General features: G+C 31.7%; 1 protein-coding gene across 2 annotated transcripts in view; it reads right to left on the reverse strand.

Annotated features, from left to right (window-relative positions):
• BRINP3 (BMP/retinoic acid inducible neural specific 3) overlaps positions 1-26,403 on the reverse strand; it is a 394,969-nt gene that overhangs the window by 347,405 nt on the left and 21,161 nt on the right. The window contains exon 2 of one of the 2 annotated variants that reach the window (XM_045535963.1): positions 26,105-26,390. In XM_045535963.1, coding sequence (XP_045391919.1) covers positions 26,105-26,340 — 236 coding nt within the window. In that variant the 5' untranslated portion in view covers positions 26,341-26,390. Of the gene's footprint in view, positions 1-26,104 lie in introns of both variants that reach the window. The other variant, XM_045535964.1, reaches the window with a different exon arrangement.

A 26,403-nucleotide genomic window follows, 5' to 3' on the forward strand; every position in this document is an offset into this window, starting at 1 on the left:
AACTTCTCTACCCCCTAAAGATTCATACACACACACCTCCTGGCACTGGTGCTAGACACAGGATTTTTATTTTTGATTATCATCATTTTATTTTACATCATGTATTTCTCTCAAAGGGATTTTATAGCTTTGTATCACTATAATCCAATTTTGAACAATATAAAGTAACTTTATGTTAATCTACTTTCAGTGTTGCTCACAACTTGTTCTTTTATTGACTATTGACTTCCCATTTTTGATTATGATATTACATTTCCTTTCTTTGTTGGTAGGAGTTCCACACACCAGATTTCTCTGTTTCTCTCTCTCTTTTTTTTTTTGGAGACAAGGTTACCTAAGCTGGAATACAGTGTCACGATCATAGCTCACTACAGCCTCAAATTCCTGGGCTCAAGCAATCCTCTTGCCTCAGTCTCCAAAGTGGCTAGGCCTACAAGAACATTCCACCATGCCTGGCTAATTATTTTTATTTCTTGTAGAGATGGTGTCTTGTTGTGCTGCCCAGGATTGTCTCAAACTTCTGGGCTCAAGGAATCCTCCACTGTGCCCTCTCATAGTGAAGATTTCTTTTCTTTTTTAAGGTAGGTATATATGCATTCTACTTTTGGATATAGTCCAACCTATTATAGATTAAGATCCTATTTCTCCTGCCTCTGTCCATGAAAGACACTTTGTCTGTGTTCTGAGTTCTAACATTTATTCTAAATCTGCTGTGGATATTACTTTGCTATTTCCTGAAATGTGTTGTTACATAGTCAAAATAATGAGACCAGCACAAGCATAACTATAAAAATGGTTGCTGCTTTCGTCACTCCTAATCATAAGTAGTGCCTCTTCACTGCCATTCTATAACCACTTAGGGACATTTTTAAATGAAAGGTAGAGTCTTTGTATGAAGGGCAATACTCATAAGAAAAGTGGAGGATGGTTGTTGTTGGTAATATGTTATTATAGAGACTTTAAAGATTCATGCATTATTTTAATTCAAATTATCAAAAGATACTGCAATGACTTAGTATAACATCTCAACTCTGCACCAATGAGAAATACATGACAGAAACTTTGTTGTAGGTATTCTTACCAACATACTATCTTCCTGCTGTATATATGAGAAAGAAATTGTGAACAGCAAGTCTCTTATCTTTTTGTAAGCACTGAGTCTTTTATAGCTTAAAGATTAGATCACATGAAACAATTATAGAGGGGCTCTAAACAAATCCCACAGATCATGGAAAACTAAATCTAGAAGTCTCAGTGATACTACATTTAGAAAACACCTTTATAAAGTATTTTCCTTTCTAACATCAGAAGAAAATTTCATTGCTGTGTCAACAGTATACAAAAAAGCTTGTAGGATGGCATGGTCTCTTTGAAACAGCATACCCTGGGAGGTAAGGAGAGGCAGAGAGATAAAACAAAATGTGGTTAAAGGGAAGATGGATAAGAAGAGAGAAAATTCCAAGGGAACAAGAGCTGCAATAAAAAAAAAAAAAATAAAGATCAGATTGAAGACAAACAGAAACAGAAATGACACTTCAAATAACTTTAGTAAGAAATGGAGGGAAATATATCTGAGAAAGATATCTTAGAATACAAAAGAAAAGGAAAAAGTTTCAGATAATGGGAAACAATGGGATAGTTTGAAGAACAGAAAAAAGATATAAAATCTATGAATTAGTAGTGTAATATAGCAATTTACATAGATGGCAATAACTAAAAGGTTAGATGAAAAAAGATGTAGATGAGTTAAAAAGAGATTGAATCATTTATAGACCGAAATAATTTAACAATACCATGGAAATACCAATGACTTAATAATTCAATAGACTTATGCTGGCAAATACATAGATTTTGTCTCAAAATAAGCATAGTGTACCTCCTCATAATAAATGAACAGCATTTTCATATTTTCAGTCAGTCTCCAGTGGCCAATTTATTTCAACACTGGAGAAAGCTCATAGTGTGCTAGAACTAAGAAAATGTCAAATCACTTGTTTCAAAGAAGTGTGAATTTCTAATTTTCAAGGAATGACAATCTCTTCTACTACGAGTCACTATCAACATATTTAACAATACAATAGTGCATATTATGAAAAAGGCTTCCATTTCACCCCTTACTGAAAACGTGAACTGTAAGCCAAATAAAGTAAAATGACTCCTATGGAAAGAGACTTAGGCAACCTATAACATTGTACAACAGCTAAGTTGGCAAAACCTTTGCTTGACCTTAACTATACTTGTTAGAATTATTTCCAAATCAATAACCATTAGATGCAAACAATGTTGATTTGTGCCTCTCTGAAAGGTAAATGGCTCAAACAAAATCATTGCAATAAAATCTTCCTCTCCAACAGTATTCATTTCAACAGGAAGCCAATAAATCTGACCCTCATGAAAAGCTAATAAATAATGAAAAGCCCAGAATTTTATTTTTAATCAGCAAAAATTTAAATGCATTGGCATATATAACGTCAGTGTTGCAAGAAAGTTCTGCAATTTTATATTGATATTTATAATATGCTCTTGAAAAAATGAAGAAGCACACATATCTTCAATATTACAATGCAATCTGAGGATTGTAAAAGTTTATATGTATCCTTTAGCTTGGAAATACGCAATGGAAATAGATATCTAAAGCCAGAGTGCAATTTTTGGAATCATTTCTGAGGTAAGAAGTAAAATATTCACAGTCTCAACATTTCAACCCTCCATTTCTACTCACAAAATTAATATATACATATATATATACATAAAATGTTGCTATGGAAGGATTAAATGTACAATAAAATTTATGTGTGATTTTATTTCGTATAGTATAGAGTTTCTCTCATCTTACTTTCTCATGCCTTCTGAGAGACTGTGGGACTTAATTAAATTAGTATAATTATTAAATATAGTTAGAGTTGAGCATCCCTAATCTGAAAATCCTAAATTCGAAATGCTCCAAGGAACATATCCTTTCATATTTATGTTGGTGCTCAAAAATTTCAGATTTTGGAGCACACAGATTTTCAGATTTTTAGATTAGGGATGCTCAAGCTATGAAAGGAAATACACCAAAAATTAAAGTAGGTTGAGTTTGGTGGTAGACTTATAAAATTATTATTATTTAAATATTTACACCAAGCTATTATAGACAACTAAATCATTTTGTTTTCTTCATAGTTTTCATTAGTTGACAATTATACCTATACGTATCAATTAATTGATCAATTAAAAAGTAGTGAATAGTGTTATGTGAGATATAATTTTGAGTTCTGGGTGAACACTTAGAAACTTATTTTGTAAGCAAGTTATTAACTTTCTTTTATATCTTTTGGGGGCATCTAAATAATAGTTATGGCAGTGATTAGTCTGAAAATAAAAAGAGACAATGTATATAAAATAGCCAATTATGCCTGGAACATAAGAGGACACGCTATAAATTTTTAATTTCCTACCATTTAGGTATGTTATCTTTATATTTGAACTACTTATTTGTTTGCTCTTTTTCTCTAGCTCTAAAATGTTAGACCCTTGAAGTCAAAGGATTTTTGTCCATTATATAAAATAAAATTCTCAGATGAGTTTTGAAAACACATCTATACTTCTAAGTTTCATGGGAGTACAAAAGTAGATATATTCCTATTAATAGATAGTGGATATAAAATTATGTTATCTATTGTTTGGACAGGGTGCTTTTTGTCTTTTGACTTTAGATGGAATAAAGAAGACAAGAAACTCTACCTTCATATGTATGTGTGTGTGTGTGTGTGTGTATATATGCATAGAAGATTCTAAATTTCAAGCTCTTTTATTATAAAGTACTTTCGGTGTTTGTGTCCGCCCACTTAGTATTAAAGAGAGTAGTAAAAATAACCCCTATTGACGGATTACATGTAGAAGTGAAGATATAAATTTTACAGCCAAAATCAATTTTGAAACCCCCTTCCAACAACAGCTGTTCTCTATAATATTTATAAAATAGTTGAGTTTAAATCAGATTTCTAAAATAACATTATTTGAAATGCACAGAGAAGTTTGCTTTTTAAAAGATGTACTTGTGACTCATTATTAAAACTAATAATCATTCATGAACTAATGAGTAAGCAAAATATTTGCTTACACATTTTTAAGAAAGGAGGTGGAGGTCAAGGAAACATTATTTCTTAGAGCTTTGAGAAGAAAAGCAGCCTTCAGAGCTACGTTAGATATCTGGAATATAGAAATATGAAATAATAAATTGTCTTGTTTCAAGCCACTAAGTTTGTGGTCATTTGTTACAGTAACAATAGAAAACTCATTTGTCTATTGACACTAAAATATATTATGAATGAGAATTCTTGTAGTTTTTATTCAGGATGTCTTCTATTTCTATCTCTTCATCTTCATTGTTAATATTTCACAACTAAAAAATATACTCACATTTTTTTCCTACTAAAAATGTTAATAAAAGTCTTTGCCTTTTCTTACTCTCTTTTCTTCTTGACACTGAAGAGCTTCTTGTAAAGGTTGTCTGAAATTCCTGCCTTCTTTCTATTCATTTTTGATCATTATGCAATTAGTATTTCATTCTTAACACTCATCAAAAATTGCTCTTTCAAAGATAATCAATGTTGTATTATTACTTCTATAGATTATTTCCCAATTATTCACTCTTCTTTTATTTAATAAAATTCATGTTATTTTGAATGTTTCCAATACAAATAAATAATAAACATTGAGGTGCTGTATGGGCTACTTACCCTGATTTGATAATTATACATTGTACACATTATTTAACACATCACACTGTACCATATAAATATGTATATTATGTGTCAATTAAAAATAATAATTAAGGGAAACAAAATACATACTAAATACATATTATTGCAGAAATATTTTCCAAGAAAACTTTTTGAAACACAACTTAAAGCATTTCAGTGTATCCTTTAATTTGTTAAAATCAAAGCTCATAGAACATAGATTCAAGATCACAAAAATCTGTTCAAAATAGCCTTTTTAAACTCATGCTGAAAATAATGAAGAAAAATGTTGAATATTGGCTATAAATTAGATACTGCTTTAGCTACTTTACATATATTCATTCAATCAACATATATTAAGAAGAAAATATAAGTATAAGTTTTGTAAACTCACTCATAATCAAAACATACATATTTAAAAACAAACTATCATTTTAGCCTATAAGGTCATTGGAAGTAATATCAAAATTTTAAATGCACATAACTTTTGATCTAACAAGGCCACTTTGAAGAACTTATTCTACAGATATCAGTGTATGTGGACAAAGACGTATATGCAAAGATACTCATTTCAGTATAGACTACAAAGAGTTTAAATACACAGCACTAGAAAAATGTTTGAATAAATGGTAGTTTTTACATACAGTGGGAACTATGCAACCATTACACAAATATGGTAGGTTTATGGTTTCCCTTGAAACCATTGAGTTGAGATTCAACAAAGGATGCAATCTTACTTTTCAACAAATATCCTTTTGCACTGTTTCAATTTGTAGTAAATATATTCATTACTTGTTATAAATATTATTTTAATTGTATCAGTTTATCTAAACATTTTATAATTAATTTTAACCATGTCTACCTGGTTTTTAAAGGGCTATGTTACCAGTGTATATTATAATCTTAAAGGTATACTTAAGGAACATAACAATTAAAACAAAACCTTTGTTACATGTGATTTTAGAAATATGTTATATCTATAGGCACTTTCTTATTTGGAAGGTTGGGAAATTTCTAATAAAACCTGACTTTAATCTGATCGCATCTGTTTTTCCTTATAAAGATGTCAGCATTAATCATCAAATAGAGATGTTTACTTCAAATTTGACTTTTATCAGAGGTTAGGTGAATCACAGAGGGGAAAGATTTTCAAACATCTCAAGTCAGTCGGTTTAACTCTTCATTAGCTACTTTGACAGCAGTTGGATTTAAGAGAAAGACAGAGAGGAGGTGGGTGAGAGAGAGACAGAGAGAGAGAGAGAATCAATGTTGTGACTAAAACAGAAAACCATGGTAGACAGCTAGTTGTTAGTACTGCTGCTATATAAGTTATTACTTATTTCTAGAAATAAGGTAGAATCTCAGTTACTGGTACTAAGGCATCAGCTTCAAGTTGAACTAGCAAAATATAGCAGGGAAAGGCTCAGTCCTACAATGTTGGGCTATGCCATCTAAATTTCTATGGATTGAAATGAGATTTATACAAGGATCAGAGTGTGCATAGGCCACACGGTAAACTTCAAAGGGCCTGAATTTTGGGGAGAGGAGGAATGCTGGCACAGGGAATAAGTCAGAACCTCACAGCTAAACTGTATAATCAAAATACATTTTAATATTGTATGTGAGTTTCTCTTACCTAAACTTTGCAACTTCAACCATTATAAGTAATAATTTCCAATTCTGAATGACATTCAAAGATCATCAGAGCCAAAAGCAATTATGGAATACCACAATTTCTTCTTAGGGTGGAATGTTGAAAGATTAACAAAAAGCCATAATTTAGCTTTATGAAACACGAGTTCAATTGCTGTGGTTCTCACTGTTGGAGTCAATCTATAAAATGAGACCATTCAACTCCAATGTATAATTTATAAGAAATCAAAATAATGGTGGGGTAAACTACTCAAATCTGTTTATCCTATTCGAATGATAATTTTATAAGGTTTTTTCCCAGAAAAGTTATTCCTGAGTAATAGTATTTTTCATAGAACTGTAGGGTCATGTAGTAATTACTAGAAGGTCTCAGAAAATAGGCAATTTATGACGTATTATGTATTCACTCTCTAGCTAGAATATTAGTTTCAGAAAATAATTCTGGAACTTTAATGAAAATTTTGTCTAATACATTTAATGTGGCTATTGTATTAACTGATTTTAAATGCATTTGATTTTCTATATATGTAGGTTGCCCTCAAATATTTATATGCAAATTTAAAAGGCAATATTTTATTCATGAATTTTATTTTGTAAATGCTATTGCTTCTTATTTAAAAAGAATTATTTTAATAAATTATTAAACTGAAAAAATATGAAGATTTCATTTTCTTTTTTTTTTTTTGCTTCTTTATGTGTTCATTTTTTTTTGTAAAAAAATCACAAGGAAAAATGAATGCATCCATGCTCATAAGCTCTACAAATAAACCAAAGCTCTTTAAAAGAATTTTCTACTGCATAATTGTATTTTTTTCTGTCAGATAATGCAAATTAAGTGAATATTAATCTGCAATATTATGCATTTTCTTCTTAAATGTCATTCAAAAGCTTATCTGCATTACTGAAATAATTGAAAGGAAAAAAATAATAATTTGTTCATAAACTCATGACCCCTAATGGGCATTCATTTGTAGTACAAAATAAGGACCAAAAAGTGCTATTAAGAGGATTGTACTGAAAGTAACAGAAGAACACAGTAACAAAGCATGTACAAATATACAAATAAGTAGGAAAAGCAGTGCACTGGAAATAATCCAAACTGCAAAGCACAAATATGTAAATCCTAAATCATTTTTATAAAACATGACCTTTCTATACATACCTTATTATTGCCTTCATTCACATATGAGTCAAATTATGCTTCACTAAACATAGGTTTCATACTTAAAATGCAGACACCACATGTCTTAAACACAATATTAAAGTCCTGAAATTCTACTGCAATTTAAAATAATGGGATTGCCAGTTGCCATTTAGAGACATATTTCTTCCTTTTCTGAAATAAGATATTTTAATAGCCATAACATGAAGCTGACAACTTATGGTTCCAAAATTTCCTGCTCACCTCTGAACCATTCAAAATTGATGATATTCAGAATCCATACTGTGCACACAAAAAAGTAAAAACCATGATTTTAATTTATTATGTTTTAACCCACTATCCATCAGAAATTTCCACGTTCCAGGGCTGCATGTGTTTTTTAGTGTCTATAATTTTACAAAGCAGCAGCGTGGGTTTTCAGGACTGACCCTTTTTGAGCAAGATAAGAGCTCCGTGCTTTTGTTTACAATCCTACTGCTGGTTGAAAGAGATGGAACAGAACTAAAATTTCTTTCTCTAAAGCAGCGTTCCCCAACGTTTTTGGCACCAGGGACCAGTTTGGTGGAAGACAATTTTTCCACGGACGGGCTGTGGGGAGAGGGGCAGTGGGGAGTGATGGGGAGCAGCTATAAACACGGATGAAGCTTCACCCTCACCCACTGCTCAACTCCTGCTGTGCATCCCACTTCCAAACAGGCCACAGAAAACAACTGGTCCTTGGCCAGGGTTGGGGACCGCAGGTCTACCACACTAAATAGAATCACGAATCTGTTTTTGTGATTCTCAGCTGAGGTCCAGTTTACTCCATCTGTGGAAATTCCTGCATTTTCCATGAGAACAAAGAAAAGAGTAGATCTGCTACAGTTTAGCATTAACTTTCCAGAAGCTGAAATTCACAGAAGAGTCACAGATAATGGTCACATCTGGTATTTGGGGCTGTGGCAAAGATGACTTGTTTGTGTTAATCAATTATGTTAATCAATTATAAACACAGTTTATAATGTTTGCTTTTAATTTTTTATGAAAAATATGTACCTTATATGACTTGGATTATTAATAATTAACATAAAATGTATTAAGAAGAGGAAATATAGACTAACGAACATTTTAGAATGTGCTGTTTTGTTAACTGGTTAACTCCTAATAGACTGAGAAGTTAGGAATATTGTTCCAAATTAGAACTAAAAAATGTAAAAAAATTTAATTTTTATTCTATTACTACCTTGTCTACATCTTCACCTACTCTTCCTAGACTATGACAAATCTCACAGCTGCTTTCCTTCTTTCAGTTGTTATTTGCACTCTAATCCATTCTCTTCATACTGCCAAGGAACCTCGTATGAAGTAAACCAGATCAATCCGATATACTCTGATCACAAACTTTCCGTGGGTTTCCCTTGCATCGGGAATAATTCCTGAACTTAATCTGCCATACAAAGGCCTCATGATCTATTAGTGGTTTCTGGATCTCTGCTAACCTCTTCTAGCATCATCTCCGTTGTCTTCCTGGGGCTTCCAAGTTCTTTCTTTGATGAGTGATTGAGCAATGTCCTTTGCCTGTAATGTTTTTTCCTTCTTTGCAGTTTTTATATGGCCCAAGCTCATTTTTCAGGTCTCAGTTCAATATCACTTGTTCCTAGATATCACTACTTGCTATTATCATTTCTATTCTTATCCCTATTTTTATTACCTCTCTTCCCAGCTTCTTCTTTGAATTTTCCTAGTTTATTTCCCTAACAGCAATGGTAACAATCTGAAATTATTTTTTGCTATCTACCCCTCTATCTATCTAATCTGCCTAGCTACCTTATTCAATTGTCTTCTGAACTCGAATTTTCAGACAAATAACTAAATATCGATCTAATTGCTCATTTATATAATTGTACTTTTATTGCTTACTATATAAAGTCTATAAGTTTTGGTCATGCTAATTAGCAAATTAATATTTGCCACTTTAAAAAGGTGAAAAAGCAATATGTGTTCTGTTAGAAGTTGAATTATATTCATTCACAACCATTTCTATTCTGCTAAAATGATCATGAACAACAGAAAGTTTTCAATTATATACATACTAGTCTTCTGTCAAAAAAAGTTACTTTGGTTAAAATTATAATTGATACAAGTAATTTAAACTACATTAGATTCAATAGTGACAGAGAAATACAACTATACAATAAATGTGCTATTGTTTTTCAAGGAAAAATTAATTTCACCCAGACTAATGGCTCTTTAGGTTTTCTTGTTTTATGAGGTTTTTTTTTTTTTTTTTTTTTTAGCATGAGACTCCTTTACACTTTTGGGACTTACTAAGAATCCCAAAGAGCTTATGTCTATATGTCTATTTAGGTCATACTGATAAATAATATCTGTACTAGACATTAAAACTGAGAAATTTTTAAATGAATATTTATGGATTCATTTAAATATAGATAGAGGAATTCATTTTGTATTAATGTAAATAACATCTTAGTATTATTATGAAATTAACTTTGATCTCCCACAAGCCCTGAGATTTGTCCTAAAGTTCCAGAATATGAATAAAGCATAATGAAGATCAAAATTTGGAAAGTGAATTTTATTTGACTTGGTTTCTAATAACCAACCGTGAAAATCTATGAAATATGTTAAATATTTGCATAGTTTGCTCAGTTTAATGGACCTTTTTCCTGCTCACTAAATAATGCCTTTGCTGGTAATGTAAAGAATATTGATACCTTCTAGGTAATCTGCCCGGATAGCAGAGATCCAGGATGCTTTTCTGTGCTTTATGTAGACTTTCTTATACTCTTGATTATTTCAGATAAAGAAAATAGCAAAAACAAAGGCTTTTTTGTTTGATTTTTGGAATGGCTCTATTATTTGCATGAGGCAAAAATAAATTTCCTTGTCAGTGGAATTTTTCTTTTTATGAAACTTCATCAGAATTTTCACATTTGGAAGTTATCAGTAATGCATTAACAGCAGCAATTTTAAATCTCTATCATCTACAAATAGTTTTCATTTATTCTGATGTTTTCCTGAAGAAGGTACTATAAACCACAAGCCAGAACTTGTGTTTTTAACAAAAAAGAATAGTCTCAGGGACTTGTGGAGTAAGATTGAACTAGATACTTCGAACTTTCAACACCTTAAAAAATAGACATTCGGCTAAGGTTTCTGAATAGAAATCACTTATACAACTTTCAGATCATATCGGTGGACTGTGTCGGGAATTCTAGAACTCTTTTCTGTCACGAAGCAGATAGCTTCATGAGAATGATAACCGAAGATCCAGCAGACCAAAAAATAGGAATAAATGAACAGATGAAGAAAATACTATTATGGTAAATTGCTTGGAATTATTGTTAACTTTGTTTTAATGTTTAATCTTCTGGATAAGCCATCTAGCCCACAACAATATCATAATCTATAGTTTTTGTCAACTTTAAAATGAAACATTTTTAAATGACATGTGATTCTCACGGACCTCCCCCAATTCAGAATTTGTTACTGTCTCCCTGCTTTTTAGTGCAATATCATTATTTGTAGAGGTCAGCACCAACGTGTAGTTGCTCTAATTAGGATTTAGTCCAAAAAATCAATTGTACAACCAAAACCTGACCTGGAGTGTCATATTTATAGTATGACAAAGTTTCTTGTTTAAGAAATAAGGGGTGGCTGTGCTTATGGAACTAATTCCCACAAACCCACCCAGAAAACTGGCCCAGCACTTGGCTTCCAAAGTCCTGCCTTATAGCTGGTGAGGAAAGTCTCTTGTTGGGAGGTTGAGAACTGCAGGGAAAATCTGGTAGTGAGAGTTTCCTGGACCTGGTGTCCTAGTTTGGGGATAGTAAATAATAGAAACTTTAAAACATCCAATTCAAGATTTTTTATAAGAACTTCTAAACAGAAATTAAAAACTTTTTTAAAAAAAAACTTCTAGACAGAAATTATATTTGCTTAAATACTGCTTAGCTCTAGATTTGCAAAGCTAATTTAAGAAAGTCCATTTGAAAAATTAACATCCTTGATGCACCTATGTAAATGATCAGGTCAAATCTAACAGTGCCAGCTTTCCTTAGCGTCAAGAATCTCTCATTGAGACTTTTCATGATCACAAAATGGAAGAAGAGACAGTATGGGAATAAATAGTAAATGACCTTGAAATAAAAATAAAAGTATTCAATGGAAAACATGACATCACCCAAGCACACCTTCCATAGTTATTTTAATCTATGGGACTGCCATTCACAACTTTTCACAACTGTGTTAATTTTAGATAACTGCTAACAATGCAAATTGTTTATGTCCATAACAAAATAGATTTTGTAAGGTAGAGAGACAATTAACTTTCCTTCCTGCCATGGAATAAACTAGTTATGCATCTATTTGTAAATTTATTTCAGTATTTCTAATTGAATTCTCCTTTGAACCAGTTATAACTTTTTACTGGTTCCGTATTAACAAGTTAAATAAATTTTTGTACATATTTATTTTATATTTCCAGGAAATTTATGATTATATGCCCTTTTTAAAATTATCTTTTAACACATGCATGGATTTGGGGAAATCATGATCTCTAGTTAGATATAGACAAACGGGAATTAAAATATTATTAAATCAAAAGAAGTTAATTTTTTTTGCTCTGGTTAGATTTTAGGTGGATTGGCCAAACTTCAAGGAGAGAAGGATTAGTGTAATTGCACCATTCCACAGTGAATTCCAGAGCTAAGGATCCTAAAATGTTTGTGGTCAACAACCTTTCCTAGAAGGCCAACGATCCTGTGGTCTTCTTTGGAAAAAGTTGCCAATACCTTATGGGATAAACTTGCTCACACTAAATTATAAGATCCAAAAATAGAGCAAAAAGGAGATCCAAATGTGCATCTCTTACTATCCTTTTCCCCCAATTTTTATTTGTATATATTCATGACGTACAAGTGCAATTTTGCTACGGTGATATTTTGATGTGATGTGATGTATCAGTGAAGCAATATACATCATAGCCGCCAAGCAACCTCCCATCATACAACATCTTTGGATGACAAATATATGGGACTTATAACAGTGCATAATGGTCCATTTTAAAAATGATCATACATACAATTCTCTGTTCCTAAATAAAATTATCTGAATCTTTCATCCCATACAATATAGCAAATGATAAGATGTAGAACATATGTTTGGTTGAAAAGCCTATCAAGCAAGTGGAATCATGAAACTCAGTTGGCTCAATTACCCCTGGCTGAAAACAAGCAGATGCACTGGTCTGAACTACAGATACTCAGTGCCATCTGATGGATGCTTTTATCGTATTATTACTGTATTTGTTGAGTATGTTATGCACAAGACTTTGTGCTACATCCTGGAAATATGATAATAAATACTATATTTACTCTTAGGAGTATATGAGTATACTTACTATAGTCTTGAGTAATACCGTCAGATAATTAAGTAGTTACAATACAGGTTATAGAAGGCTTACAATATCACAATATCTACCCATTTTATGAAAGTAAACCTTCACCTATATGAGCATTGTTCAAAGCATTCTGTATAATCAGTATTGTTTAAAGTAGCTTCTTATTTTTTTTTCAGCTAATCATGGGGGTACAAAAGCTCAGGTTATATACATTGTCCATGTCCCGCCCATCCCCCTGAGTCAGAGCCTCAAGCGTGTCGTGTCCATTCTCCAGACAGTGCGCCTGGCACTCACCATGTAGTCATACCTCCATCCTCTCCCTCCACCCCCCATTCTTGTTTATGGTGGTTTTCCTACTACCACATTTTTATTAAAAAGTTCAGGTTACTTCAATGGGTTTCTTTAGCAGAAAGCAAAGAAGGCACATTATATGTGAAAATACCTGTGTTCTAGTCGTGTTGTCTACCATGTACATACAAGACCTTGGACAATTTATTTAACCTTTCTGGACTTTCTTTCATCTCCAGTGAAACCAAAGAGTTATGAGACCTGACCCATTTCCATGCAGAGAGCTTACTATCTACATTAACATCCTCATCAACCTAACTTGACTATTCCAGGAAATTTTGCTCAGGAGAGTAAGTTTCAAAAAATTTTATTCTTTATTTGAGAAGTTCTCTGATAGACTTATAGACTCTTCAATAGAAAGTGTCACGTTCAAATAGTAGTTTATTTCCAGTACTCTTCGAATCCCTGGAATCAAAATCCTTTCTTTTCTCTTTGCAATAATTCCAAACTACCATATTTAGGATTTGTATTAAATACTAATCAAGCCTCACACTGCCCACATTCACAGATCCACCTTTAACCAAACTTTAAAATCTCAATTAATGCTTCAATTTTCCTTTCTCCTCTCTGAAACACTACTAAGTCTCTGTTACAGTGATGCACTCATGTACAGTAGCAAGAATAAAATCAGCCTCGTCTTATCAATGGATTGCCTTGGTAATACTTGGGGAAGTCAACAATTCATTATTTGTTTAAACAATTTTTATGCTTACCTTTGAAAATGTTTAATGATTTCTTGCATACAGCTTAACTATTTAAAAATACAAGGAAAAGCAACTGACTCATTTACTTTTATGTTAATAGACTTGTAGAGTATAAAATGAATATTTCAGAAAATAATGCTCCACTGGATTTTGTTACAAATTTTTCCTTATAAGTTACATATAGTAGTAAAATTACAGAACTAATTCAAAATATCAGTGAGTCATATTCATTTAAAGGTGACTTTGCAAAAGTATAGCCTTCACTCCTTAAGATTTTATAGTAAAATCAAAACTATAAATGAAAAGTTTCTAAATTAATAATCTCTCAGATCTCCTCCCTTTCCAAAGTTATTGCACAATCACTCTTTGATCAATGTAGACTATTAAACATATTGTTTGGATGTTAGGGCAAAAATTATAGAAATAACTAAAATATTGTATTTTTATTACCAAACAAGATAGAAGAGACTTTGAAATATAATATTTAGGCTTACATTCATTTATTTAGACATAAGATGACCCTATGACATTAACAGTCTCTCTCTCTTTCTCAATCTCTTTCTCTTATCTCTCTCTGTCATCACCTCTCTCTCAATATGTAAACTATGCTAATATAAAGACCATACAAGTGTTTATTTCTGTATCAACAACATTTTCAAAACTTCCTGATTTGGGGAAACTTACATTTTAGCAATGGAAACCCATTGTTAAGCTTGTAGCCTGTTTCATATAAAATCCATAAGTACCTTCATATTTAAAGCTATTGGATGGTTTCCCATTTAGGGAATGCTGATATACACTAAATCCAGTTGCATAAAGGGTCTGTGAACAGCAGGTTAGTCTGAGATATGTCCTGCATCAGGCAAAAATGCAAAGATAAATAGTTATCCCCTGACGATGAGAAGCAGGGCACTAACCAAAGAAGAATAAATGTTTTCTCTCAAGATACCATAACAGTGATATCCTCCCAGTCATCAATGTACATTATATGACAGAAAGAGTAAAGGATAGTTAATGTCAGCCCTATTGTGGGAGTAACTTGTTCTCCTTCACAGGATCCAATTTCAGATTCCAGAGAGAAATTCTATTGGTATTTTCAAGTTTCCCTATGCTCATTTTTTTCCCCTGGTTGCCTGTGACAGAGTAGGAATTGAACAAGTCCTTTCTGATTTGAATTTACTCCTCCTGTCTGCTCTATTTAATGTTGTCATTTTCAGAGTTGTATGTGTATGTGGGAGATGACCCAAAAGGAGAGTGGGTGCAGGCCAGTATGTTTCTTCCCTTTTGACTCTGAAACCATGGAGGCAAACAGACATAAAGGCAGAAGTAATTCATCCTACACTCATATCTTCCTCTCCTCCTAGGAGAGAAAAAGTGATGTTCAAGTAGGCATAATCCTCACATGAGTAGTATAATAAAGGGAAATTGAAGAATATTCCAACTGAAGTTGGATATATTAATATAAAGTGCTTCCTATATAACCCCAGTATCCTAATTTGCTTTGAATCTCTAGTTTTAATTTATTTTGAAGTTCAAATAACAAAAGCATGGCCAAAGAGCCTTTTATATTTAACCAAATAAGATGTGTTAAAAAAGTAAAAATTATCAGAGTTTACGCCAAGGCAGAAGATATTCCATTTCACTATTTTTTTATAAGAAGATCTGTGAGTATATGCATTTGTGTGTGTGTGTGTGTGTGTGTGTGTGTGTGTATGTGTGTGTGTGTGTGTGTGTGTGTGTGTTTTGACTGAGTTAACAGTAGAAGATATGAGCTGAGTCTTGATCTAACTAATAAGTATTACTGAGGCCAGAAGTAGAAGACAGATAACGTAAAGCTTAAACAGTAAAGCTGAAAGTGTGAACAGTGCCAAGGAAGAAACTGCAGTATGAGCCTGATGCTGGTGGTTAAGATGCCAAAAATAGATGTGGAGAATCTGAGTATTTAAGAAATACAATATTCACTTCTTCTAATATGAACAGTAAATTCTGTTTCCTCTAATAAATAGAGAAAAAACAGAACTCAAGATACAAGTTCCTGTGTCACGGGCAAGTTCTTTTGTTCTCATTTTGAAATTTTTGGTTTGAATGAAAGGAAGGAATGCTCACCATACCTTAGTTTTTATAGAGTAATACTTTGAATAACTGCTTTAGTCTGAAAAATACTAACATAATGTCCAAGAATCTTACTAGACTGCCTGTTTTCAGGTAAATATCAAAAATCAAATGTTTAAAAAGCTAATATATAATGTAGAAGCATTCATTAAATAGTTACAGCCCAATTACAAGAAACAACTATTTGAAATTTTTGTAAAATAAAAATAAATCTATTCACAGGATTTGCTAAAACTAATATATATGGCATCATCAAGAATGGAAGTTTATTTACTATGTGATGGATTTAATTTTTTATTAATGTCTCTTGCATTATTTAAATATTTTTCTCCTTTTAAAAGAAACCAAGCTTTCTTATTTTGACAAAAATTGGCATGAATTTTAGAAATTATCTAGAATAATCTGAGATCTTTATATTGTGCTCGATAAAATTCTTGAAATCACATAACTATTGACTTCACTCAATAAAATACTTTAAATTGCAAACCTATACTCAAAACAATTCAAATATTGTCCCTTAAGACAAAAAATAAGTAAAAACCTGAAGTCAGTCCTATGGCATATTTACAAACTTTTAATTTCTACATTGTGAAATAGATTCTGTTAGAAACATGACCAGCAAAAACTTTGCTTCCATCCCTATAATCCTTATTTACTGGATGAGAACTCAAAGGCACAGAGGGCTGATATAATTTTATACATTTGCACAAAGAGTAAATGGTAGATACAAACACGAAACCTTAGTTCTGCAGGGCCAACTCATCTTCTTTCTACCCTACTGTGGGTTGCCTTTACCTGTCCATTCCAAATAATGCCAAAAATAAGTAATTTCACTCTGTAAATTAAGCATCAACTGGAAAAAAAAAGATTAAATAACTTTTCAATGGAGTATAAAAGTTAAAAGGTCACAGCCTAAATAAAGATTTGTACAATACTGATGAGAAAACATTTTTGATGAAAAAATAATTAAAATCTTTTAGAATATAATTTTAAAGTTCAAAATGGAAAAAAGTGTTCTAGATTGTAATTTTAACATTAAAAAAGTTAGAAAAGAAAACCAAAAACAAATAGTGAAATTTACTTAATTTCATCCTGAGATGGAATTGCTAGACCAATAGAACAACAAGATCGCTCAGTATTCTGAAAAATACCTGAATATTGCTGGAACATTTCAAAGAGCCAAAAATAATATCCTACTGGAAAAGCTAAAGAAAAACCTGTAAGTTAATACGGATCCATGGTGCTTTATCTGAAGCTCTTGAGGTCAAATGTGTTTCAGAGTTCAGAGTTTTTGACATTTTAGAGGGAAATAAGATATACATATTATACGTTATGTAATAACTTCAGTGGAATCTGAGGCAGCAAACCATGAACAAATACATCGGTATCCTTGCAATATAGCATATGAATATTTGCATTAAGTACAAAAATAAATGCTATAAATAATCTCACATGTGTCCAGTTCAGGGCAGGTTTCAAAGCCAAATGTATTAAGAACAAATGGTTTATTTTCAAAGCTTTGGGGTTTTGCAATTTCTTATAACAGGTTTTGAACCTGTCTAAATTGAGGAATATACTTTTACTGTTATTTGCTAAAATTTTTATCAGTGATGCAAATGAATATATAGGAGACATTCTTTTCAAATGTGTAGATTTGAAATAAACCGATATGTTGGATTATAATATTAAAGAAAACAAAATCCTTGACAGATCCGCCAAATGGGCCAAATATGTTTTTGCATTACTTTAAATAAGATAAGGGCACTTTCAATGCTCTCAGCAATAGGAAAATCGAATTGTGCCATGAAAGAGCATGTAATAGAACAAAAATATTATTCAATAAAATTTACATTAATAATTAATTTACATCAATAAATTAATGTAAAGCTTGAGTGCTATTTGTTGATTAAACAGTGAAAAGGTAGAATTGGGAGAGTGCTTAGTAGATACAAACTCACCAATTAAGGCTCTTCACAAAAGACATTCCTCACAGTCATCTGTATTCATATGTGGATTTAGTTATCTTGAGATATGAGTTCCCAGTCATTTGAAACATTTAAACACTGGCTAAATGATCACTTGACAGTAATATTATATATGGGAATTAGGTAGCATGAGTTAAACATCATTAGTTTGAGTAGATGAATTTTAAAGTCATTTTCAATCTTTAAAATATTTGATTTTCCATAAAAAAAAACCGTCACTCCTAAAAAGATCATTTCAAAGAAAGTTATTATCCATTTTTTATAATTAGCATGAGTATTATGAGTGTTAAAATTAGTGTCGTATTTTAAAAATTTACTTTTCATGTAATGGTTAAGTTTTGAAAGATTATACTTTGTGAGAGAGTACTTTATACATTTTAATGGGATGTGTTTATTTAATCTAATTTTCTATTAGTTTGGGGAAAGCAGTTATGTGTGTCTTTAAGATAAGACAGCACACAAGGCCATAGCAAAACAGAGACTTGACTAATTTTTCTTAAGCTTTTGCTAATTTCAGTCTGACAAGAGAGGTAGTTTAATCAGTTAGCTGCTAATATCTATGTAAGGGGGCAGCCAGGGAAATCCTTGCTATAAAAAGCATATGCAAAGGCCAGCCCATTCTCTTTGCCTCTTTTCAACTGTTTCAAAAGTGAAAAGAATCAGTAGCTTGCACTTATGGGGAAAAGAAAGGGAAATTAAAAAGTGGGAGCCGACTCACAAAAAGCAATCATTTATATTTGTTCTTTGTAGTTTGAGGTATTGGTGCCTTAACAATAAACTCAGAAACTTATGGAACTACTTTCAAATATTGTGGAATCCTTCTGCATCTTGACTATCAACAAAATATGTACAGAACATTCAATATTCTTAATAGGAACTGAATATCATACAATTTTTCCCTTTCCCTATTATCAAAGTTATTAGCTTTTACACTTAAACTAAAATGATTTATCATTATTTTCCTGTTTGTTGATTATGATAGTATACTTTTCACATTGCCTTTGTTTACTAGGAAATGTGGAGAAATATGTGAAGAGGATATTTAAGAATATATGTGCATCCTTTGTACAAATATATTTCAACAAACATTTGTTGAACATCTATGTATAATCATTTATCACTTCAGTAAGAGAGACAATAAATATTAATAATTAATTAATGTAAGACTCTTCTCTAGGCCAAATGGATTTTACTGGATAATTCTTATATGCTTGAGCAGATTATGGAATTATGATTGAAAATTATTGAAAATAAGAGGAAATTGAAAAGTTCATAGACTAATCTCAAAAAATTATAAAACTTGCTACTTCTATAAAAGAATGATCTCATTATAAATATTTTCTAATTAGAGGTATTGGATAAATAACATCTATTATAAGCCATAAATACTCAGTAAACATTTCAGCTTTAACTTTGGAAGTACAATTTGAAAGTTAGGGTCTAATCTTCTACTTTTATTCATAGATTTTATTAAAATAAAAGAGAATACCCTAACAATTTCATGACTAATTTTTTAAAACTAGAATTTTGTAAAGATTGCAATTAGCATTGCTACTTTATTTTTATATAAAAAGAGAAAGGACATAATAAATGTCATTTTAGGACATTTTTTAACTTACAATGAGAAAACTCATAATGTAAATGACTTTTTCTCCTGAAAGTTCATTCATATATGTCCACATTGTAAAAAAAAAAAAAAAAGCCAACAAAACCACCAAAGAAGTGTTATTACTCAGATTTTTCCCTCTAGTTTTAAATTTTTGGAATGGTGCCCATTAAAAAAAGATACATATCAACAATACAAAACCCCCAGAACAGTGATAACAAAAGAAAACAACAGTAATTTTGACAATTTTACTTGGAAGAAGACCACAGAGATAATGACAGTGAAGAATTGGAAAGCTTGGTGAAATGGAATTAGATAGAGAAAAATAATCAGATAAAGTATTTATTTAAATGCCAAAAAATCATAATTATTATTTCCTCTTCTGTAAATAATTATGTGAACTAGCAGTCTTGTTCATTTTTTTCATTTGAATAGCAAAACACGAATACACTATTAAACTAAAACATATTACTTATAAATTCCATTAATAATTACAAAAATATATCTTTTTAATTCATAATAATGAGATTATATACAATTCTCATTGAGAACTGTCTCTTCTGAAAGTGGATTATAAATCCTAAACTCTTTATTTAATATTTCTATATTATATCTGACTAAGATTTTTTCAATGTCAACTGTCGGATATTTGAAGTATAAATTCGTATGTATATTCCAGTTGTGAATTAGAATTAAATAATAAAATTGAAATTTTTTTTACATGGTTTAATCTCAAAGTTAGAGATCAATGAATATAGCTGTTGAATACATATATTCAAATAATATTGATCATTTATATATTCTGATTATCATTTAAAATCACTACTTATAATACTCTCCTTAATTTATCACTGCCCTGTAAAGTATACGAACAGAATAATGGAATGCTTTAGAGTAAATCAAACAACTGGGATAAATAGCTTCCTTCCCACTATAGACTCTTCAATATAACATACAAGAAATAGAAAAGAGCTGGTGTGGTGAGGGGAAGAGAAATGATTACAAAATTTATGTTTGTTTGAATATACACGAACACAAAGTATAAGAGATTCTTAGATATGATTTTTAAAGAAATATTTGCAAGTGACTTTTGTAAAAGACAAATGCAAATATAAGAATTAACCACAGGTGATTTTTGTTTTAATGCTTATCTATTTGTTCTGATGCTCCCATTCTGCTTTTGTGATCAGAAATATTGAACTTTATAGCTCACAATTTCCTACAGCCTGTGGCGGTATCCATGTCTGCATGTGTGATTATGTTAGCTCATGTGTGTATCGGAGGAGGGGTCATGGAGAGGTAATCTCTCCCACTATATCGTTAGGATAACTATTTCTTTTGTTCTGACGTTTTAAGACATCAATTCCTTTCTTCCTCCAGTAAGCATGGTCTCCCTGCATGTGACAGTCCCACTGCCACATACTGTGAGTGCAAACGTGCTATTATTGTTTTTTATTTATGTCATGTGAATAAAGATAATACCTAGATTAAAAAAATAATACCTAGATTTTGCTAAGAGACAGGGAGTGTGAACTGTTTCCAACTCAATCTTTAGTTTGCTGTAGAGTGCACTGAGGTACACTGGTTTGGGTTTGATTGTCAGTGCATAGCTGAGGCAGAATTTAACCTGATATTCATTTCTCTAATCATCTAAATAAAAAAGTCCATGAGAACTACATCGACTGCATTCAGAGCTCTCCCTCTTTCTGTTCCTAATTTACTTCTGAAAGTGCTCGTCAATGATACATAATCATCAATATCAATACTCACGTATTTCCTTCTAGGGTTGCCAGATTTAGCAAATAAAAAGGCATAGCAACGAGTTAAATTAGAATTAAGTTAAACAACAAATGATCTTTGGCATAAGTATGTCCCAAATCTTGCATGGGGCATCCTTTTTTGGCAACTCCCTTCCAACCATACTACTCTTGGCAATAGTACCATCACCAAATATGGTGGGCGAGAGAGAGCTCCTTTGTACTGTGGCTACATCGCAAAGCAGCATCCTGCTGTAAAGACAGACAGCTGCAGGTTTCCTCTAGGCACTAACTCTGGGTTTCTGAGTAAGTAGCTGATGGTCAAGCTCCCTTCTATATTCTATATTTAGGGAACGTGCCGCCTTTGTCCAGGCTATTAGGCTTGCTCTATCTTAAGCACTAAAATATGCTTTGCTAATCACTGAATCTTATAACTATTTATTTAAAAATGCCTCTCATATGCTGGCAAAAAAGTTATGTATCAACTATAGTGTTTTGTTGTTATGAGTTTTCATTTTCTTTCCTGCAAATTCATAGCATTTTAGTACAAAAGTTGAAGGGATTGTGTCAGGAATTACTATTTACAATACATCTTAAGCCAGAATCCCCATAGTTTTTATTGTAAAAATGTATATATTTTTAAATGAAGAAGCCCTTTATAAATGCTATCATCTTTGTCATTTCATATTATTTATGATATCAATAAATACCTGTCTAGGTCTTATTCCTGATGAAGAATACTTGTGTTTTAATGCTTCATACCTTGTGTTTTAAGAAACCCTTAAATATTTCAATATCATGAAGATGTTTTCCTCTATTTTCTTCTTGAAACTTAATATTTTTCCTTTCTTATTTAGATCCTTATTCCATATAAAATAGATTCATGTACACTATATGAAGAAGAAATCTAATTTCTGCTTTTCTTATACGAATACTCATATTGAAGAACTATTATTCAAAAGTTTACTATTTTGCACACACTAATATAATATAATCCTGTCATATACTAAGTGACTATATATTTGTTTAACTTTCTCTAGGCTATCTTGTCTGTTCTACGTCATTTTTTAAATACAATTTTTTTTTCAGGGAACATGACTTTAAAGACCAGAAAGGCACACCATCTCAATTGTCTCCTGTTCTCACTCAAATTTGGACCATTCTTTGCAAAATTGCTGTGAGAGAGCAAGCTAAGTTGTGATAATATGACATAGCTATATTTTATTTTGAAAGATTGTAAGAAAATCACCATTTTCCCATGATTCACTTATACATGTGGTTGATCAAAGAATGATAGACATTAGGCAGAAAAAAAGACTTTTGTGTCATAGTATATGAAGATTTACATATGTGACATGTTTCTTTCATGGGATTGAAAATCACCAGCCTATGACCTTAGAATTCATATCTGTGGTTCAAGACAACTACATCTAAGTTTGAGTAACTAAAAATGAGTGCCTTGTCTAGAGCTCCTGTGACTTATTTAAAGGATGAGGATTTCCACAGCCTAAAGAAAATTATATATATACTGGTGGACTTACTGACTGAGGATGTTTCTAGAATATAACCACAAACACAAGCCGTCAACTTATTAAACTCCTGTTCTATTAAACTCTGTTCTCATAAGTTAATCATATTTTAAGTCATAATGTAGTTTCAGAAGTAAAACCTGAAAATACTTCATATACGCATTAGTTTAAATATACAAATATAAGTCCTGTTAGTTAACAAAAACATTTTTTCAAAGTAAGATGGTGATTTTTTTAATCTGTGCCCTTCTTATGATCTTAGAAATCTTTGATCGTTGTGATCTTGCTGTTCTAACATTTGAGATGAAAAGACAAATATGTTTGCTGGACAAGGCAATGAAATGAAAAAAGACAACTGAAAGAGATTTGACCTAATTATTTTAACAGGCATAATATGCTTTACATTCATAAGAAATGCCTTTCAGAAACAATGTCAATGCCATATGCCACATGAAGGTGCTTATGATAGTCATAATAAGTATTAGTAGAATTTGGCTGATCATTTTAGGAAATTACATGATCTTATAAAATAATAAATCAAGTACATAAATATGAAAAAAATATTAATTTTCTATGTGTCTTACATATTCACAAATTCTGTATTTTAGGGTAAACGTATGAAAAATAAAGTCTCTAATAATTACTTTCTGAAAATAAATATTAAAGACATAAACAATAAAAAAAACAGAGAGCTATTCTAATCCCTGATTTTGAGATTTTCTAACCTCTCACAGATAAGGGTTAACTTCCTGTGGAAGAATTTAGATCCATTATATTGGATACATAGGTAGATGTCATTCTCTGAAATTTAAGAAAATAATAATTGGACAAATGCAATATCTTAATTTACTAAGACTAAAGGAACCCTAATGAGTAGACAATTTTTTTTTACTAATCTTTCATCTCCTAATGTTTTATTATGAAAGTAAAATCATGTAGTTCTCAATGTATCATAGATGCCTTTAATAAGTAGTTGTTTTTTCCTCTGATAACATAGATAAAAGTTTTCCTCCTAGATGTAGTAGAATATGACTTTACTTTAAAATGTTCTTAATTTGCTTTTTAACATAGCAGTATCATTAGAGAACCAATACATATATCTGTAAGGATATGTATTCCTAAATGCAAATGCATTGAAATGTATACATCAATGTAAAATCACATTGTTTATTATTATATATTTATATTTTAACATAAGTGAAATATTATATAGCATAATTGTTTAAAATTTAGCTGCACGTGACATAAAAAATTAATGATCTCACTCTGCAGATACTTCATACCAATCAAGTATATATATTGTTCATTTTATAGCAACTGTCAATGGTCATAGGATCCTTAGAAATGTTTAAAAGTTTTCATAAGAAGTTACAACCTAGCTCAGGGATAAGAGGGAACATCATAACCTATTTTTTATAAATAGATTTGATATCCATATATGTTATTCAAGCTACAAAGGTAAAGACATTGGAAAAATGAGGAGCACAAAGCTAATGAAGGTCTTCAGGAAGAGATTCTCATAAAAACTAAACAGCATGCATGAGCTTTGCAAGCAAACCTCAAAGTGTTTTTTTTTTTTCTTTCATTACCTTTCACTATTATGATCCAAATAATGTCTTTCATTCAGCCCTGAACCTCTAAAAACATGTCAAGCTATGTTTGCAACTCACAGCTGCCTGACCGATAAGCCAAACCACAACAGTAACACACACAACACCTCAGACCTCCAGACAGGGACGCCAATAGATTACGGAGACAGGCCGCGGCATCCGTTGGTTTGACAGACAGTTAAAAATCCTCTTGCAGAATGCTAAAATCTAAGACATTCTTACAATCTTAAATTCAAGTAGCCTCACACAATCTGTGAGGAAAACCTGGCCAAACCAACAAATACAAATAAAAATGAATGAACCAGGAATCATAAAATACTGTTTCTGCTGCATTTCAGAAAGAAAATCTTTAGTATTTCTCATTTCATTTTGTTTTTAAATAGAATAAGCCCTTTCTTTAGATTTGTGACAGTGTTTTGGATGCCTGGACTAAGGAATTTCTTGTTGTTGTTTTTTTTTATAAAAAAAAGCACAGCAATAATTGTGTGATGTTTCATGCAACTTGTTCAGGAAATTCGGTCTCTTCTGTAATATACATTGCTGATAGGGTTTATAAATTTCTTATAATGTTGTATGAAAGACTACATACAGATCTGAAGCACAGTGCCCTCTGGTGCACACAGAACATAAAATAAAATACTTATATAACCGTATCTACCTAGATACAGACATACAAAAATGCAAAACAAAATTTGCCTCTACGTAAAAGCTAAACCAGTAACTGGAAATTATAAACTTCTATCGCTAAGAATCAAACTGAAATGATTACTTTACATAAAATATTCTTTATGGCACAGATCAATACAATCTAATCTATTCAGGCAACCACTTGTACACACCTCTATTCAGTAGATTCTCTGGACTTCAGGACAGCAGGCAGCATTTGTTGGATTTAATATATGACTCTTTTTGTGTAACGTATTTAGATTTCAAATACAGAAGAGTGACAAAAGTTAAAGGTCATATATCTTAACCTCCTCCTTTTCTTTGGTCTTTGCTATCATGTCCTGTTTATCTGCTATTTGTTTACTTTATTGCTGTTTCCTTTAGCTTCTGAATGCACAATTACCTTTCAGGCAAAAAAAGGATAAGGTAACTCGACTTCTCAATGACTAAGTAGAAGATAGCATTGTCATTTAGGCTAAAAAAGGTAACATGGCATGGTATAAGGTACAAGGAAAAGTGATTTAAGCAAATTCATTTTTAAATTGTGGCTATTTAAAGTGAGGAACTCAGCCTCCTAGTACATTGGCATTTACTTTGAGGCCGTGTAGCATTCTAAAATTTGGGAGTGATATACAAGTGGTCACCATTATCTATTTTTTTCACAATATATTACATCTACAAGAAATATTCTGAAATAGCAAGAAAACATTGCTATGGTGCATGGCAAATAATAACCCTTCTGATAATAACCCTTTCCCATCTGCAACTTTCCCTTAGAGAAACTTATTTACATACAACCTTCAAGGATGATATCGCTGTAATTGCTTTCCCTTTTGCTTCATACCTGTATATCTTGTATCTTGTGCTAAATCCCTGCCGGCTTCTGTCCACAAAATCTGTGTATTCCTGTGAGCGGTGGAAGGGTCCCTTATCAGAGAGGAGCCAGTCGAAGGGGCTTGTGGCATGCTGATCCGAAACAGCAGCAACCGCTAAAACCCAGCAATGAAGACTCAGTGCTATCCACTCCCATAGAGCCATCAGAGAGAACAATTCAGCACCAGCTCTGCGCCGCCATATCATGCTTCCACTGGGGACTTAGAGCCTTCATTCTCTTAGCTTTCCCTCAACACCTAGACAAAATAC

This window comes from Lemur catta, chromosome 23, assembly GCF_020740605.2.
Source record: "Lemur catta isolate mLemCat1 chromosome 23, mLemCat1.pri, whole genome shotgun sequence".
Lineage (NCBI taxonomy): Eukaryota > Metazoa > Chordata > Mammalia > Primates > Lemuridae > Lemur > Lemur catta.